Source organism: Dipodomys merriami, unplaced genomic scaffold (genome assembly GCF_024711535.1).
Source record: "Dipodomys merriami isolate MVZ:Mamm:240054 unplaced genomic scaffold, mDipMer1.0.p SCAF_106, whole genome shotgun sequence".
NCBI classification, from domain to species: domain Eukaryota; kingdom Metazoa; phylum Chordata; class Mammalia; order Rodentia; family Heteromyidae; genus Dipodomys; species Dipodomys merriami.
Window position 1 is genome coordinate 1,553,453 of NW_027202338.1, and position 15,825 is coordinate 1,569,277.

The window sequence follows — 15,825 nt, forward strand, 5'->3', positions numbered from 1 at the left end:
GCCGGGCCTCGCAGCGTGGAGGTGTAGTTCTGGAGACGCTGTTGGCGACCCCCTTCCCGTTCACCTCTCCGGGGTCTCGAATCCCAGCTTCCCGAACACCCCTCGAGTGACCGGTTCAGCCGCGCCACCCACTCTTCATGCAGAAGCAAAACGAAATTTTCAAAGATTTGGAGAATCGTACCAGGCCGGGGTTCGAAACCCGTGTCTGCCACTTCCTCCGCCGTTTCTTTGAGCGAATGCTTTATGCTCCACTGAATTTCCGTAAGAAATGCTATGTGTTCGGCTGCGCATAGAGGCTATCACTTAATCCCATCACTCAGAACCGGAAGGCTAAGAGAAGGCAAGCTTGGGCTACCAGGTTTTTTTTTGAGACGCTAGCTCAAAAAGAAGGGGGGGGAGTAGGGGGCGTGGCTCAGTTGGTAGAGCCACAGCCAATGAGCAGAGCGTCAAGGACCGAGTTTTTAAATCCCTGTCTCTCAATAGAAACGAAGATAGATAGATAGATAGATAGATAGGACTGAGCTTGTAGCTTAGTGACAGAGTTGCATGCAAAAGGTTTTGGGTTCGATCTCAATGAAGGAAGGAAGCGAGAGAGGGAGGAAAGTAAGTGTATCTAGAGCAGTCGTTTGTACCAAGCCCTAATATTATTTCACTGTCTCTAATGGCCACTACTAATGACTAGTAAGGGCTGTCGTATTTTACAAATAAAGACACTTGAGGTGAAAGGGTCTGCCAGCCTCTAGCTTTTGTAGCCTTGGGGCTATTTGCTATGTTCTGTATGTGAAACATCTGGTGCCAGGCTTGGTACTGGCAATCTCAGCTCTTCAGGGGGTTATAGATAGGTTTTACATTTTTGCCCCAATGGTAAGCTGCCTCCAGCTCATAAGTCACATCCTCACCTTTCAAGGAAGACCGCTAGGTGCTTTTAGTCTTGAAATTGACTTATTGGGAAGAGAGACAGGTCACAGGCCCAGGGCTTTAGACCACTGAGAAATCACAGGCAGAGGCCTACCTGCTATACCATACATGTTGGTAGCTGAGGTTCAGAGAGGACCAGGACTTTTCTGAGGTCACACAGCAAAGGGATAAGGACCAAGAGGCCCAATTCCTGGCAAGGGTGGAAGTGCTGGACAGGGACAGCTGGGTGCTGTGAGGGACAATCTACATTCCTCCCTGGAATAGAAAACAGCTGTTTCTATTCCAGATGGTGAGAAGTGTAAGCCCACAGCACTTTTACACACACACACACACACACACACACACACACACACAGAGCCAGTCTGTGAGCCGATTTTTCTGGGCCAAGATTCCTGAGTAAGCACTGGGAATCTTGGCTGAGGCTGTTCTGGGAAATGTCAGGCCTACAGGAAACAGAGGTCTCCCACTCAAGCCATCCCGAAGGTGGGTGGGAATCAGAGAGAGCAGGGTGTGTGAGGGAACAGAGGCTCAGTGTGCAAGTGAAGGGGTTTATGTACACAAGTTGGAGGGTGTGAGGTGGAGACAGTTGGGTAGTGAGGGCAGGGGATTTATCTGCACGAACAAGGAGGCTGGGTGCCAAGATGTGGGTGTTTGTGCAAAAGAGAGAGGTGTTCCATGTGCATAGGGAGTGTTTAATTGAATTGAATTCAGAGGAGAAAGAACCTGCTAAGCATTAAAATAAGGGAGGTGGGCAAGATGTTTATGCAGAGGGCTGTGATGTGTGTAAGGAGGCGTGGCGCAGGCTTGCCAGAAAGATGTGGTCTCAAAGGCCCGCCGCGTACAAGGCATTCTGAAGTTAGTAGAAGGGCATGAGGGGGCACGACTGCTCCCCGCAGTGCCCTTGGCAATCCAGCCTGGCTTTGAAACCCCACCCAAACCAACATCTAGCGTCTCGGCCCTGCCCCTTGCCCCTCCCTTTCTCCCAAGGACGTGCGCTTCGTGCCCGTCAACAAGCTTCCGCAGCGCCATTGGCTAGCTGACCGGGGAGGGCGGGGCTACACATGTTCCCGGAAGCATGGGAGGGCCCACGAGTTTTTGGACCCCGCGCCTGAGAGCGGTGGGTGCTTAGCAACGGGGGGAGGTGCCCAGTAACGGGGTGTGTATGTGTGTGTGGGGGGTTACTGGAAGAATGGTAGGTGCCTAGCAACAAGGGAGGGGAGGGGGTCTCAAAGAAGTAGAAGTATCCCTAGAGGATATGTGGATGTCTAGCAACGAAGGGGTGGGGGATGGGGGCTCTATTAGCAGGGAAGGAGGCCTTTGATGGATGATGGGCACTGGAGTATGTGGGGGCCCAGTCCTACAGTTCATATCTGAATAATCCTCTTTTCCTTAGGCAATGTGGCCTGAAGTAGGAGGCATACTGCGGGGGACCTGTAAACAGCTGGGCCGGAATGTTGGGCTGCCATGTGCAGCCCTGGGGCCTAGGCCCCACTGGTGGGTAAGAGGCTGGGGAGGGGACCCCTAGGGGAAGAGGTGGAGGGAGGCTTTCATGGAGTAAAAGGACAGGAAGGCTTCCAAAAGGGCCATGCAGCAGACCTCTTGTGGTCTGCTCTTTTGCCAAAGTCCGTGTCTCTTACAGGGACCACCGGGGGGGTCTTGGGTCCAAAAGCTGCATCAGGATGGGCCTGGCAGAGGCCTGAGTGAAGAGGATATTCACAGGGCACGGGAGGCCTGTCCCAAGAAGATGCCTCGGCCCCAGGTATCGTTGCCCCCTTCCCTGGCCCAGCAACTCCCCATGAAGACTGCTGGAACCCAATCTTGAGGAAGGGGAAGGGTGGTGGCAGGTTGGTTGGATTCTCTGGGCAACGGGCCCACTATCCTGTCCTCAGACCTGTTCCCATTTCCCAGCTGAGTGATCGCTCTCGGGAACGTAAGGTGCCTGCCTCCCGCATCAGCCGCCTGGCCAGCTTTGGGGGTAGGTGACTTTCGGGGAATCTACCTGTGACCTAAATCTGAGAAGCCAGCATTGGAATGAAGCAAGAGAAGGGATGAATCAGAGACAGCAGGGAGAGATGGAAAGAGTGACAAAGGAAAAGCCTGATAAGCCAAAATAAATGGGAATGCACCTATGACAGCCTTTACTGAAAGCTTGAGCTGTCGAACACCCTCCACCCCCCATCGCGTTCTCCCTTTAGGATTGATGAGGGTTTCTTTCCAGTATGTACATGAGGAACCAAGGCTAGGAGAGGTGAGGTGACACACATAGGATCATGCAGCAGAATTGTTCAAACCTGCAAGCAATAATTTACAGGGTTGCAGCCAGAATAATGTTTGGTGATACACAGCTGTAATCCCAGCACTTGAAGAGGATAAAGCCAATTTAGATTATAAAGTAAGACCCTCTCTCAAAAAGAAAAACAAGCCGGGCGCTGATGGCTCACGCCTGTAATCCTAGCTACTCAGGAGGCTGAGATCTGAGGATCGCGGTTCAAAGCCAGCCCGGGCAGGAGAGACCGTGAGACTCCTATCTCCAATAAACCACCAGAAAACTGGAAGTGGCGCTGTAGCTCAAGTGGTAGAGCACTCGCCTTGAGCCGAAGAGCTGAAGGACAGCGCCCAGGCCCAGAGTTCAAGCCCCACGACTGACCAAAAAAAAAAAAAGTAAAACAATAGGGAGGGAGGGTATGAATACACCTGTAGAGTGAGGAATAATACTGTTTCATGAAATTATATGAGCCACCAGCACCAGACAGGTTTTTTTTGTTGTTGTTTTATCAGTCATGAGGTCTGAACTCAGGGCCTGGGCACTGTCCCTTCCCTGAGCTTCTTTTGCTCAAGGTTAGCACTACCACAGTGCCACTTCCAGCTTTTTCTGAGTATGTGATACTGAGGAATCGAACCCATGCTTCATGCATGCTAGACAAGCACTCTACCACTAAAACATTATTCCCAGCCCCTCCCTGAGCCTTTTTAGTTCAAGGCTAGTGCTCTACCACTTTGAGCCACAACTCCTATTTCCAGTTTTCTGGTGGTCAATTGGAGATAAGAGTTTCATAGATTTTCCTGCCCTGGCTGGCTTTAAACCATCATCCTCAGATCTCAGCCTCTTGAGTAGCTAGGATTACAGGTGTGAGTAACCAGTGCCCAGTTTAGGGTCTTGTTTTGTTTTATGGTACTGGGGATTGAACTCAGAGTTTTGTATGTTCTACCACTTAAAACATACTCTTAGTCCTTTTCCTGTTTTTTCAGCTAGGGTCTCATGCTCACTTCCACCGCTCAAATAGCTGAGATTACAGGTGTGTTTTTGAGTCAGGCAATCTCTTTTTCTTGAAATTGGCTTTCAACTAGAACATAGATTCCCTTATTTTTGCTTCCTAAATAGCTGGGATTACTGGTGTATACCACCACACCCAGCTCCATGAGTCTTTTTTTTTTTTTTTTGGTGGGGCTTGGGGCTTGAACTCTGAGCCTGGGTGCTATCCCTTAGCTCTTCAGCTCAAAGTGAGTGCTCTACCATTTGAGCCATAGTTTCATGTACTTTTCTGCCTGGGCTGGCCTTGAATCACGATCATCAGATCTCAGCCTCCTGAGTAGCTGGGATTATAGGCGTGAGCCAACAGCACCCAGCTGGCCTAATTTTTCTTTTGGCAGTAGTAGGGTGTGAATATAGGATCTTATACCAGCTAAGCAAGCACTCTGCCACTTGAACCGTTCTTCATGCTCATTTTGTTGTTAATTTTTAGGTAAGTTCTAAGCTTTTGCCTATGGCCAGTCTGGACCACAATCAACCCACAGCCTCCCATATAGCTGGGGTCACAGCCATGCATGAATTGCCAAACCAATTTATTTACTGAGCTGTAGTCTTGATAACTTTTTGCTTTGGCTAGCCTCAAAATCTGATCCTTCTGAACTCTGCCTTCTAAGGTGTTGGCTACAGGTATTAGAAACCATACCCAGCTCGGCATAAGATTTACAGAAGCTTCTCAGATGACCATGAAGTATAGCCAGAGATCTGAAGTGCTGGGAGGGAGATGAGGTCCTGGGGAGAAGGATGAAGAAAGCAACATAGCCTTGAAAGAAATTCCAGCAAAAAGCAAGCTAGAGCTTGAGTTGGAGACATATATAGGATGTTGGCAACATAGCAATGCAAGGCAATCTTGCAAGAGTCAGGGAAGGAGAGGGAGGAGAAAGCAGGCCCCAGACTACCAGACCCCTCTCTCTTGCTCCCCAGGACTGGCTGTGGGCTTGGGGCTGGGAGCGCTGGCCGAGGTAGCCAAGAAGTCCCTGCCTGGAGGAAGTCTTCAGTCAGGTGAGTGAGCCACATTGCCAGTGTCAGGTACTGGCCTTGTGTGCCCTGAGGTAAGTGACATCATTTCTCTGAGCCCTAGTTTTCTCTTCTGGAAGATGAGTGTGATGATAATTATTTAAGAGATGAGCCATCTCTTAGCTGTCAGAATCAAAGCTTAGCCCCTGTCGGGACAGCCATTAATAGACGTATATCATCTAAAGCTGGGCATGATGGTGCACGCCTGTTATTCCAGGACTCAAGAGGCCAAGGCAAGATTTCAGGCTAGCCTGAGCTACATAGAGAGACATTGTCTCCAAAAAAAAAAAAAAAAAAAAACCAAGCTGGATGCCGATAGACCTGGCTACTCAGGAGGCTGAGATCCAAGGATCGCTGTTTAAAGCTAGCCCTGACAGGAAAGTCTGGGATATTCTTATCTCCAATTAAACCACCAATGAGCTGGAAGTAAAGCTGTGGCTCAAGTGGTAGAGTGCCAGCCTTGAGTGAAAAAGCTAAGGGACAGCACCCAGGCCCTGAGTTCCAGCCCCAGTACTGGCACACACACATACACACCCAAAAAATTTTAAAAAAGAAAGTAAGTAGTAGTCATGTGTGCAGCCTTTTGGGTTGTTGCCTGTTTGGGATTGTCACCAGCAGTGCTGCTGTGGTCATGTTTGCATATCAGGCAGGGGACATATTCTCTTCTCTATACACCTGGGAGGAGAATTGTATAGGATAAAAGGTGTGTGTTGGGGCTGGGAAGGTGACTCAGTGGTAGAGCGCTTGCCTTGCATGCCTGAGGCCCTGGGTTCGATTCCTCAGCACCATATAAGCAAAAAGAAAAAAAGCCCGGAGTGGCGCTGTGGCTCAAGTGGTAGAGCACTAGCCTTGAGCTGAAGAGCTGAGGGACAGCGCCCAGGCCTAGAGTTCAGGTCCCATGACCGGACCCAAAAAAAAAAAAAGTGTGTGCTACCAGGCGCCTGTGGTTAACACCTATAATCCTAGCTACTCAGGAGGCTAAGATCATGAGTCAAAGCCAGCCCAGGCAAGAAAGTCCTTGAGACTCTTAGCTCCAATAAAAACTACCAGAAAACTGGAAGTGGCACTGTGGCTCAAGTGGTAGAGTGCTAGCCTTGAACTGAAGAGCTGAGGGACAGTGCCCAGGCCCAGAGTTCAAGCCCCATGACAAAAAAAAAAAAAAAGGCAAGTGCTTTTCTGGAACCCTCCCAAAGGGTGTATGCCAGCATACACCCCTGTCTGTGCCAGCACTTGGTATTGCCTTTCTGGTTTGAGCCATCCTGGTTGTAATGCTAACAGTTATCCTCTCCTCCCCAGAGGACGGCTCTAGGCCTGGCTCCAACCCTTTCCTGTCCGAGGCCAATGCGGAGCGGATTGTGCAGACCTTGTGTACAGTTCGGGGGGCCGCCCTCAAGATTGGCCAAATGCTCAGCATCCAGGGTATTGCATGATCCTTGAACCCTGACCCTTGACCTCACCCACCAACAAACTGGCTTCAGATCCTCCCCATGCCCACCCCCCCACCTTGCCTCCTCCCTCACCGTTCCCCTGCCCCACTGTCTCCTAAGACAACAGTCTCATCAGCCCCCAACTACAACACATCTTCGAGCGGGTCCGCCAGAGCGCCGACTTCATGCCCCGATGGCAGATGCTGGTGAGTCTCCTCCATACCTACGGTTGCCCTCCCCTCTCCACCCCCCCCCATACTTCATGGCCTGACTGGCAGCCTCAGTTTCTTCAGCTGTAAAATGGGAATTTCCAAGTGGCATTACTGTGACTAAATGAGGGGACAATGAGCTGGGAATGTGACTTAGTGGTAGAGTGCTTACCTAGCATGCAGGAAGCTCTGAGTTTGCTTCCTTACACCATATAAACAGTGCCAGAAGTGGCACTGTGACTCAAGTGGTAGAGTGCTAGTCTTGAGCAAGAGAAGCTCAGGAACAGTGCCCAGGCCCTCAGTTCAAGCCCCAGAACTGGAAGAAAAAAAAAAAAAAAGATGGGTGCTTTGTTTAGTCCTAGATGTTACTCAGTGCTCTAGCCAGGCAGCAAGAGCTAGGGTTCCGCTACCTGTCATTGTCTCTTTCCCACACACCTGCCTGGACCTCTCTGGGCTTCAGTCTCCTCATCTGAGAAATAGAATAGTAGCCATACACACATTTCCTAGGGTGAAATAAATCATTAGTAATTTATAATGAAGAACCTAGAACTGCCTCTGCCACCCTATGTGAAGGGTCAGCAGGAGGATCGTGAGATCTAGGCCAGATAAACTCAGGGCAACCTATCTCAAAAAAACAAAATACAGCTGAGTGCCAGTTACTTGTGCCTGTAATCCTACCTACTCAGGAGACTGAGATCTGAGATTTGTAGTTGGAAACCAGCCCGGGCTGGAAAGTCTGTGAGACTCTGATCTCCAGCAAACTACCAAAAACACAGAAGTGGAGCTGTGGCTTAAATGGTTGAGCCACTAGCCTTGGGTTGAAAAGAAACTCAAGGACAGTGCCCAGTCCCCCAATTCAAGTCTCAGGACACACACACACACACACACACTCTCTCTCTCTCTCTCTCTCTCTCTCTCTCTCTCTCTCTCTCTCTCTCTCTCTCTCTCTCTCTCTCTCTCTCTCTCTCTCTAAAGGGCTGGGGGACAGCTCATAGGCCTTGTTCAAACCCTAGTACTGGTACCATCCCCAAAAATCATGGTTATCAAGCAGTCTCCAAAAGACTTGCACAGGCAAGGAAGAAATACAGATTTGGCAAAAAAAAAAAGAAAGAAAGAAAGAAAGAAAGAAAAGAAAAGAAAAGAAAAATACAGATTTGGGCTCATCTGGCAGTGCCTGCCTGGTCACCTTGGCAAGGGACTTAATTCCTGAGCCTCAGTTTCCCCATCTGTGAAGTAGGATAGCAGTCAGGGTTACTGATGGGCTAGCCCAGCTCACTGGAAATAACTCAGCAGGCTATTACCATGATGGTGACTGTCATGACCACTTTCCCCCCTCTCCCCACAGAGAGTTCTGGAAGAAGAGCTGGGCAGGGACTGGCAGACCAAGGTAGCCTTCCTGGAGGAGGTGCCCTTTGCCGCTGCCTCAATCGGGCAGGTGCACCAGGGTATGCTGAGGAATGGGACAGAAGTGGCTGTGAAGATTCAGGTGAGTGGTGAGGCTGGATTGCAGGGTGGGGGAGCAGGCACCCTGCTGTTCCAGAGATGTGATTCTCAGTTGCCCCCCCACCCCCCTCACATCCTGCAGTACCCTGGTGTCGCCCAGAGCATCCAGAGTGACGTGCAGAACCTGCTGGCTGTGCTGAAGATGAGCACAGCCCTGCCCGAGGGTGAGGTGCCCACTCTGTCCCCAGCCAAGTAGGGGTGCCTGAGGAAAGGAAGTAGGCTTCTGGGCAGGGAAGGCTGGGTATGCCTGCAGGTATGCGTGTGTGCACCTGCATGACGGAATACATGCTGATCAGAGAGTGAGAAGAGGTCACATGACAGTCCAGAGACTGCACGCAGAAACAGACACTGAGCATGCACAGTTTGGGAAAAGGAACTGCAGGTTCCATGCAACCAAGCAAGCAGAGTAGGGGCTCAGGGTGAGGTGCAGTGCATTTGTCTCCAGGCATGGGAGACATGTCTGTGGAAGATGGAGCAGGCTGTACTTTACCAGAGCCAGCAGAAAGTCAGAGACAGGCCCAGAAGCAAGATGAGAGGCAGAAGCAAGACAAGAGCATGAGCCAGAGGCAGGGAGGAAGTCAAGTTGTATGCCTATGATGACTCGGATCCGGGGTGCATATGACCGACAGTCCAATCCACAGACTTCCAAAGAGCCCCCAGGTGTGAGGATGGTGGCAACATAGGTGTAAGAGAGATAGACTGGGCTGTGTGTCGGGAGGGTGGGATTGAGGGTTGGAGCAAGGGGACAGGCTGTGGCTATCCCCGGCTGACCTGGATGCCATCCCCCAGGCTTGTTTGCCGAACAGAGCCTGCAGAGCCTGCAGCAGGAGCTGGCCTGGGAGTGCGACTACCGTCGGGAGGCAGCGTGTGCCCAGAACTTCCGGTGAGCTGACTTCCCACAGGCCTCAGGGGGTACCCCCTCCACCCAGGTTGCCCCTCCAGCCTCTGGTAGTGGAATACCATGAGATGAGAGTCAGACTGAAAGCTGAGCTGGCTACTGAGTGACTAATGTGCAGGTAGCATATACATGGTGCATCCTCTGCACAGGAGTGATAGAATTGGGATTTTATCACCCTATTCAGAAGGCTTGCAGGATTGGGCTGGGAAGGTGGCTCAGTGGTAGAGTGCTTGCTTCGCATGCATGAGGCCCTGGGTTTGATTCCTCAGCACCACATAAACAGAAAAATCCAGAAGTGATGCTGTGGGTAGAGCGCTATCCTTGAGCTGAAAAGCTGAGGGACAGCGCGCAGGCCCAGAGTTCAAGCTCTCACATCTATAATCCTTCTGATAGGAAGTGGTCGCTGGGTCTCCAGCAACACCGAGCTGAAGGGTAAATAAAGCACAGTGGGAAGTGCAGAGGTACTGGTTCAACGTCAGCTATCACCCAGAGGAAGAGGACTTCCTGAAGGGTTTGTCAGAAAAGAAGGCCAACTCAGACCTACCCTCAGGTCTAAAGCATGATGTCCCACTTACTCTGCTTCCTCCTGCCCCAGGCAGCTGTTGACAGATGACCCCTTCTTCCGGGTGCCAGCTGTGGTGAAGGAGCTGTGCACCAGGCGGGTGCTGGCCATGGAGCTGGCTGGAGGTGTCCCTCTGGATCAGTGCCAGGGCCTGAGCCAGGACATCCGGAACCAGGTACAGTGCTTTGTGGGACAACAGGGAGAGCCCAGCTAGGCCCAGGCTCCCTGGCCAAGCCAGGGGGCTCTGCAGGGGCACAGCATTGAGATGACTTCTCCCTGCCCAGATTTGTTTCCAGCTCCTGAGGCTGTGTCTGCGGGAACTGTTTGAATTCAGATTCATGCAGACAGACCCCAACTGGGCTAATTTCCTGTACGATGCCTCCAGCCACCAGGTTGGTTCCTTGTAATGGGAGCTAGGGTACAGTTGCGGCTGTAACAAATAGTCCCCAGTATTTCAGTAGCTCACTACAGGAGTGCCTTACTACGCACACATCAGGCTGGCTGGCCCTTTTCCCTGCAGTGATGGTTGGGGAGAAAGCTGGAGAGGGTGACTCCTGCCTAACTGCTTTGGCCATAATGATGTCATGTCATTTCCTTTATCATTACTTCATTGATGATCTGCTTGGTACCTGGATGCAGAAACTCAGGGCACTGAGATGGGGGAGGATATGGGAGGCTGTGGGACCCTAGGAGATGTGCCTGCCCCAGCCTGCCCTGGGTTGGGTACCCAGGAGGTCAGCTTGGGCATTCCCTGGGGAGTGTTTCTCTAACTCCAGGAGGTGACACATAGAAACACATGCATGAGAACTTTATTTATTTATATTTTTGTCGGTAATGGGGCTTGAACTCAGCCCGAGCGCTGTCCCTCAGCTCTTCAGCTCAAGGCTGGCACTCTACCACTTGATCTACAGCACCACTTCCGAACTTTTTTTTTTAATCAGTCAGTCATGGGGCTTGAACTCTAGGCCTGGGTACTGTCCCTCAGCTCTTCAGCTCAAGGCTACCACTCTACCATTTGAGCCACAGCGCCACTTCCGACTTTTTCTGTTTATGTGGTGCTGAGGAATCAAACCCAGGGCCTCTTGCATGTGATGCAAGCATTGTACCACTGAGCCACCTTCCCAGCCCTGCCTGAGAACTTTAAGAAGTAATTTGCAATAATAGTTTCAGGAAAGTAATGACCCTAAAACAAAACAAAACACCCAAAGATATGGGGGTCCCAGGTGGAATACAAGAAGATTCTACCTATTTGGGTCGTATTTTATATTTCCAGCTGGGTGGTAGGATTTGTGTTCATTTGCTTTTCTATATATCTTGTTCTCTGGATTTTTCTGGGCCTAAAGTAGATAATAAAAGAAAATAGGGCTGGATATGATAGTGTGCATCAGCAATCCCAGCACTTGAGAGTCTGAGGCAGAAGGATCATGAGTCCAAGGCCAGCCTGAGCTACTACATACATAGCTAGACCTCACTGTAATGAATGAATGAAAACTAAGCAGGACTGAAAGAAAATGAAAGCCAGACCCCTTCAGCTGCCATGCTGGGATGACTGGGAAGTGTGGAAACTGGAGGTTTCCAGTAGCCAGGTGGGGACTGTGGCTAGAGTAACGGTAAGGAATGAAGAGAGAGAGCTGGGTACTTGCTGCTCTGGTAGACAGTGGCGGGACGGGGGGGGGGGGGGGGGGGGGGCGGGGGGAGGCACATGTGAATGGGTCCCCCCACATTCTTCTTACCCTACATCCTTGTTCCCAGGTGACCCTGCTGGACTTTGGTGCAAGCCGGGAATTTGGGACCGAGTTCACAGATCATTACATCGAGGTGAGTCCTGCAATGTGGAAGTGGCGCCGTGACTCACATGGTAGAGCGCTAGCCTTGTGCAAAAGTTCAGGGACAGTGCCCAGGCCCTGAGTTCAAGCCTCAGGACTGGCAAGAAAAAAAAAAAAGCAGCTCATAAATATCAAGCACTTCATAGTATGCCAGGCCCTGTGGTGCACAGCAGCTCCTCGGGGTCATTTACAGGTAAGGCTGCTGGGCCTGGAGAGGGGCTGCCTCACATCCCCGCAGGCCTGGGAGGCGCGCTTCAGGAGTCTGGGTCCAGAGTCCTCATCCCAGCCCTTGCCATGAGAGCCTGTGATGTCCACCTTGTCCAGTGCCTGTGTCCAGCCTCTGCCTACAGGTTGCTCTGGCCTCAGGAAGCACTTCCTCACCTACTCTATCTGTCATTCACACACACACACCCCCATCAGGGTCAGTTGGTCCCAGAGGCCTCAGAAAACACTGTCTGGTGAGTATCTAAAGGTTGGACACTCATCCAGTCTTCTAATCATCTAGGTGAAACCATCTGTGTCCAGCTCTGTTCTGATGCTACTGAGGACACACCAGGGACCTAGGGCCCACTCAGGCCTACCTTCACAGAGCTTGTCTGTGGTGGCGCTCACAGGCAGTAAGGAGCAGAGAGATCAAATGTGGGGTTAGGAGACAACAGGAAACTGCCCTGGGGCATGATGGAAGGTTTCCTGGAGGAGCAGCCAGGAAAAATGCAGAGGAGCAATCAGGAGGAGGCTAGAAGGGGATTCCAGCTAACAATATGTACAGAGGTCAAAGCTCTTCCAGACTTTTCTGTGTGTATGGATGCTGTTGATACTATGAAATGCAGGTTCTAGTCTGAAGCTAGACTTAAGATGCTGAGCCTCCCACAGACCATGGGGTGGGGCCGGTGTTGATCCTACCTGATGCTGTTTTCACTGGCCAGACAGCTGCCCACATAGCCAAATCATTTTGGGCCCCAGAGGTCAGTACTTTATCTGGAGTTCTAGGAAGCTACCCAGAGGATTTGGAAAGATACAGTCTTGGCCAGGGGAGGTGACCCAAGCCTGTAATCCCAGCTGTGCTGGAGGCTGAGGTAGGAAGATGGGATTTAAGGCCAGCCCTAGGCAATAGCCAGAGACTTTATCTGAATAACTGTAGGGTGGGAAAAAAAAAAAAAAAAGGCTGATTGTGTGACTGAAATTGTAGAGTGCCTGCTTAGCAAGTCTGAGGCTCTGAATTCAATCCTCAAGACAGTATGGGGGGGAGGGGGGGGAGGCAGGAAGGGTTGAAAGGAAGAAAAGAAACTCCCTCTGAAGCTAGGGGTCTGGAGCCGGGAGGCTGTGGAGATGGGCACAGGAGCCTGCTGGGTGGCACTGGGATGCCTAGTGGCAGTCCATGGGAGTGAATAAACTGGAAGCTGCGGGGGAGAGCTTTCTTCCCTGTCATCTTCCCCCCCCCCCCATGGTCCTTTGGATCTCCTCTGCAGGCCACACAAAGTCAAAGCCACCCATCAACAACCTCCCCCCCCCCCCCCCCCAGGCCTCTGTAGCTTTTTTGAGTTTAAAACTGCCCAGTCACATGGGCCCCCGGGGAACAAGGCCTAACAGATGGCCAGACAGGCACAGGTTGGGGGGAGGTGGGGACTGCTGAAATGGAGTAGAATGCCAGATTCATCCTGGACTCTCCCTCCCCTCAAGAAAGGACCACACAGTGGGGACCCAGTTCCACACTGAGCCCGTTTCTTCACATCCCATAATAAGAGGAACAGCTTGGGTTGTCCACAGTGCTTCCTTGCACACAAGCCTGTGTTGAGTGTGTCCACAACCACCCCAGGACCAGAACACTCCTGATCCAGGCTTCTCCTTGGGAAAGCAGAGGCTCACCAGGTGGGTGGCTTGCCTGGCCTCCGATCTCAGAGCCAGCCTCCCTCCTCCAGGCTGGAGAGGGGCTCAGCTCTACACCCGCTGCTTTGCTGAGGCCAGGTGTGCCCAGGGCATCCTGAGTGCCCGGGCCCTATGCCCTGGGTAACTGAACCCAATTGGGAACCCAGTGTCCCATCCTTGTTGGGTTGTGTGTGGACCCATGCACCTGCCAGACTCCTGTAAACCGCAGTTTCACTGTTCAAGGCTGGCCTGGAACTCTCTTTCGTCTTTGCCTCCCCTATGCTGCATTACAAGTGGTGCCAGAGCTCAGGTGTTTCCTTTGATCTAGAACCTTCCTTGGCTTCTTCATTGGTCTTTGACTCCCCAACACCCATCTATCCAGGTGGTGAAGGCTGCAGCTGATGGAGACAGAGACCGTGTCCTGCAGAAATCCCGGGACTTAAAATTCCTCACAGGCTTTGAAACCAAGGTTGGGAGACACTAGGGAATAGTGGTTGGGTGGGTGGAGGTCACTGTGGTCTATGGGGAGCAGCAGTTGGGAGCCCCCTGTCTACTAGGGAATATGGAAGGTATATTTCTACCCTGGGGAAGTGGGCATCCAGAACAGCTGTCTGACTATAAAAGAACCACTGGGCCAGGCACTGGTGGCTCACACCTGTAATCCTAACTACTTAGGAGTCTGAGATCTGAGGATCGTTGGTTTAAAGCCAGGCAGTACAGAAAAGTCTGTAAGACTCTTACCTCAATTAGCCACAAAAAGCCAGAAGTGGTAAAGCACCAGCCTTGAGCAAAAAAGCTCAAGAATAACACTCAGGCCCTGAGTTCAAGTCCCAGGAACTGCATGTAAATGCACACACAAAACCTTGGAAAATAGGCACTACTTGCCTTTCTAAGTGGGGTGCAGGGGTTGATTCTGGGGGTCAGGAGTGGAGGACTCCTTGTCTGTAAGAAGTCCTGAGGAAGCACAGTTATTTTGGAGTAGGGACAGGCTACTATGTACTTAGGGCACGCTCTTAGAGGAGTGGGGGGCTTGCATTGGCACTGGAGACTCCAGATTGCTGAGGTCTCTCTTGCCTCCCAAAGTGTGGGGCTCTCATGTCCCTCTGCGCACATTTGTCCCCACCCCTAGGCATTCTCCAATGCCCACGTGGAAGCAGTGATGATCCTGGGAGAGCCCTTTGCTGCCCCTGGCCCCTACAATTTTGGGGCAGGTGACACAGCACGCCGGATCCAGGGCCTCATCCCTGTGCTCCTGCAGCACCGGCTGCTCCCGCCACCGGAAGAAACCTACGCCCTCCACCGCAAGCTGGCAGGGGCCTTCCTGGCCTGCTCCCGCCTCCAAGCCCACGTAGCCTGCAGGGACCTCTTCCATGACATCTACCACCGCTACTGGGCCAGGCACCACGCACAGCCATTGGCCCCAACCTCCTGATCAGAGCAGACCTCTCTTGGGATCTATGACAGCCTCCATGCTGGGGAACAGCACCATAGTGGGGGTCACCCACTGCTATGCCTCTTCTCCCTTCCCCCTTTGTCCTGGTCAAAGAGCACCCCTCCCCTCGGAAATACACACCCCTCTTAACCCTGGAGCTCAGGAACTTTGGGGGCTAGAGAGCACCCAGATTAGCTCCTCCCACTCCAAAGTTGGCATCCGGGAACTCCAAGCCAGGGAGCCAGTTAACGGATTTCTGAGGGAGCCCTGCGTCCCCCTGCATGCCTTCAGCTCTCCCACCATCCGGCGTGGAAAGGGAAGATAGGGGTTGGCAGAGGCGCCCCTTACCTTAGCCTCCCAAACTCCTCCAGCTGCCCGCTCCCCGGGCTCCAGCCTGTGTATTGGGGGGGTGGGGGTGGGATGGGGGTCTGCACCTTCCCTCCGAATAAAGGCGCCCCTCCCCTTCCTTCCCCCAGCTCTTTTTCTCTGCACTGAAGGGGGAGGAGCTCTCGGGAGGCCTCCAGGTGCAGATGGTCAGCCCCCACCCCAAGCCCCCTTGTCTAAAAGCCCTGCCTGGGCCATCTGTTGCCCCCCCCCAATGTGCTGACCACCTGCTCGAAGGGCTGTGGCAGCTGAGGAGCGCCCCCCCATCACCCCCACACACCGCCTCTGGCCTCCCGGCCCCTGGTCCCTTCTTAACTCCCAGCAACCTCGCCTTTGCTAATGGGCTCAGATGCCCTCGCCAGCTGCTTGGCCAAACCCACAGGACGAGGGGTGGGGGGGGGAGTAGGGGCGCAGCGGGCCAGGTCCCCCCCCCCCCCGCGTCCCGTCCCGGACCTCCCCCCGGGCTCGAGCCCGGC

General features: G+C 52.4%; 1 protein-coding gene across 6 annotated transcripts; it reads left to right on the forward strand.

The window, feature by feature from the left end:
- The first annotated feature begins 10 nt into the window (after positions 1-10).
- LOC138813007 (atypical kinase COQ8B, mitochondrial) lies at positions 11-15,390 on the forward strand. Of its 6 annotated transcripts, none has more exons than XM_070001302.1 (15): positions 11-340; positions 2,312-2,416; positions 2,558-2,677; positions 2,827-2,893; positions 5,150-5,227; positions 6,539-6,661; positions 6,790-6,875; positions 8,224-8,364; positions 8,464-8,545; positions 9,171-9,264; positions 9,875-10,016; positions 10,126-10,233; positions 11,594-11,659; positions 13,916-14,002; positions 14,663-15,389. In XM_070001302.1, the coding sequence occupies exons 2-15, from the start codon at positions 2,315-2,317 to the stop codon at positions 14,963-14,965; spliced, it is 1,599 nt and encodes a 532-aa protein (XP_069857403.1). In that variant the 5' UTR covers positions 11-340; positions 2,312-2,314; the 3' UTR covers positions 14,966-15,389. The 6 variants fall into 6 exon arrangements, with proteins under 6 accessions (XP_069857403.1, XP_069857397.1, XP_069857413.1 ...); XM_070001296.1 differs by having other exon boundaries at positions 11-261; XM_070001287.1 differs by lacking the exon at positions 11-340 and adding an exon at positions 392-2,035 and having other exon boundaries at positions 2,588-2,677; positions 14,663-15,390.
- The last annotated feature ends 435 nt before the right edge of the window (positions 15,391-15,825 follow it).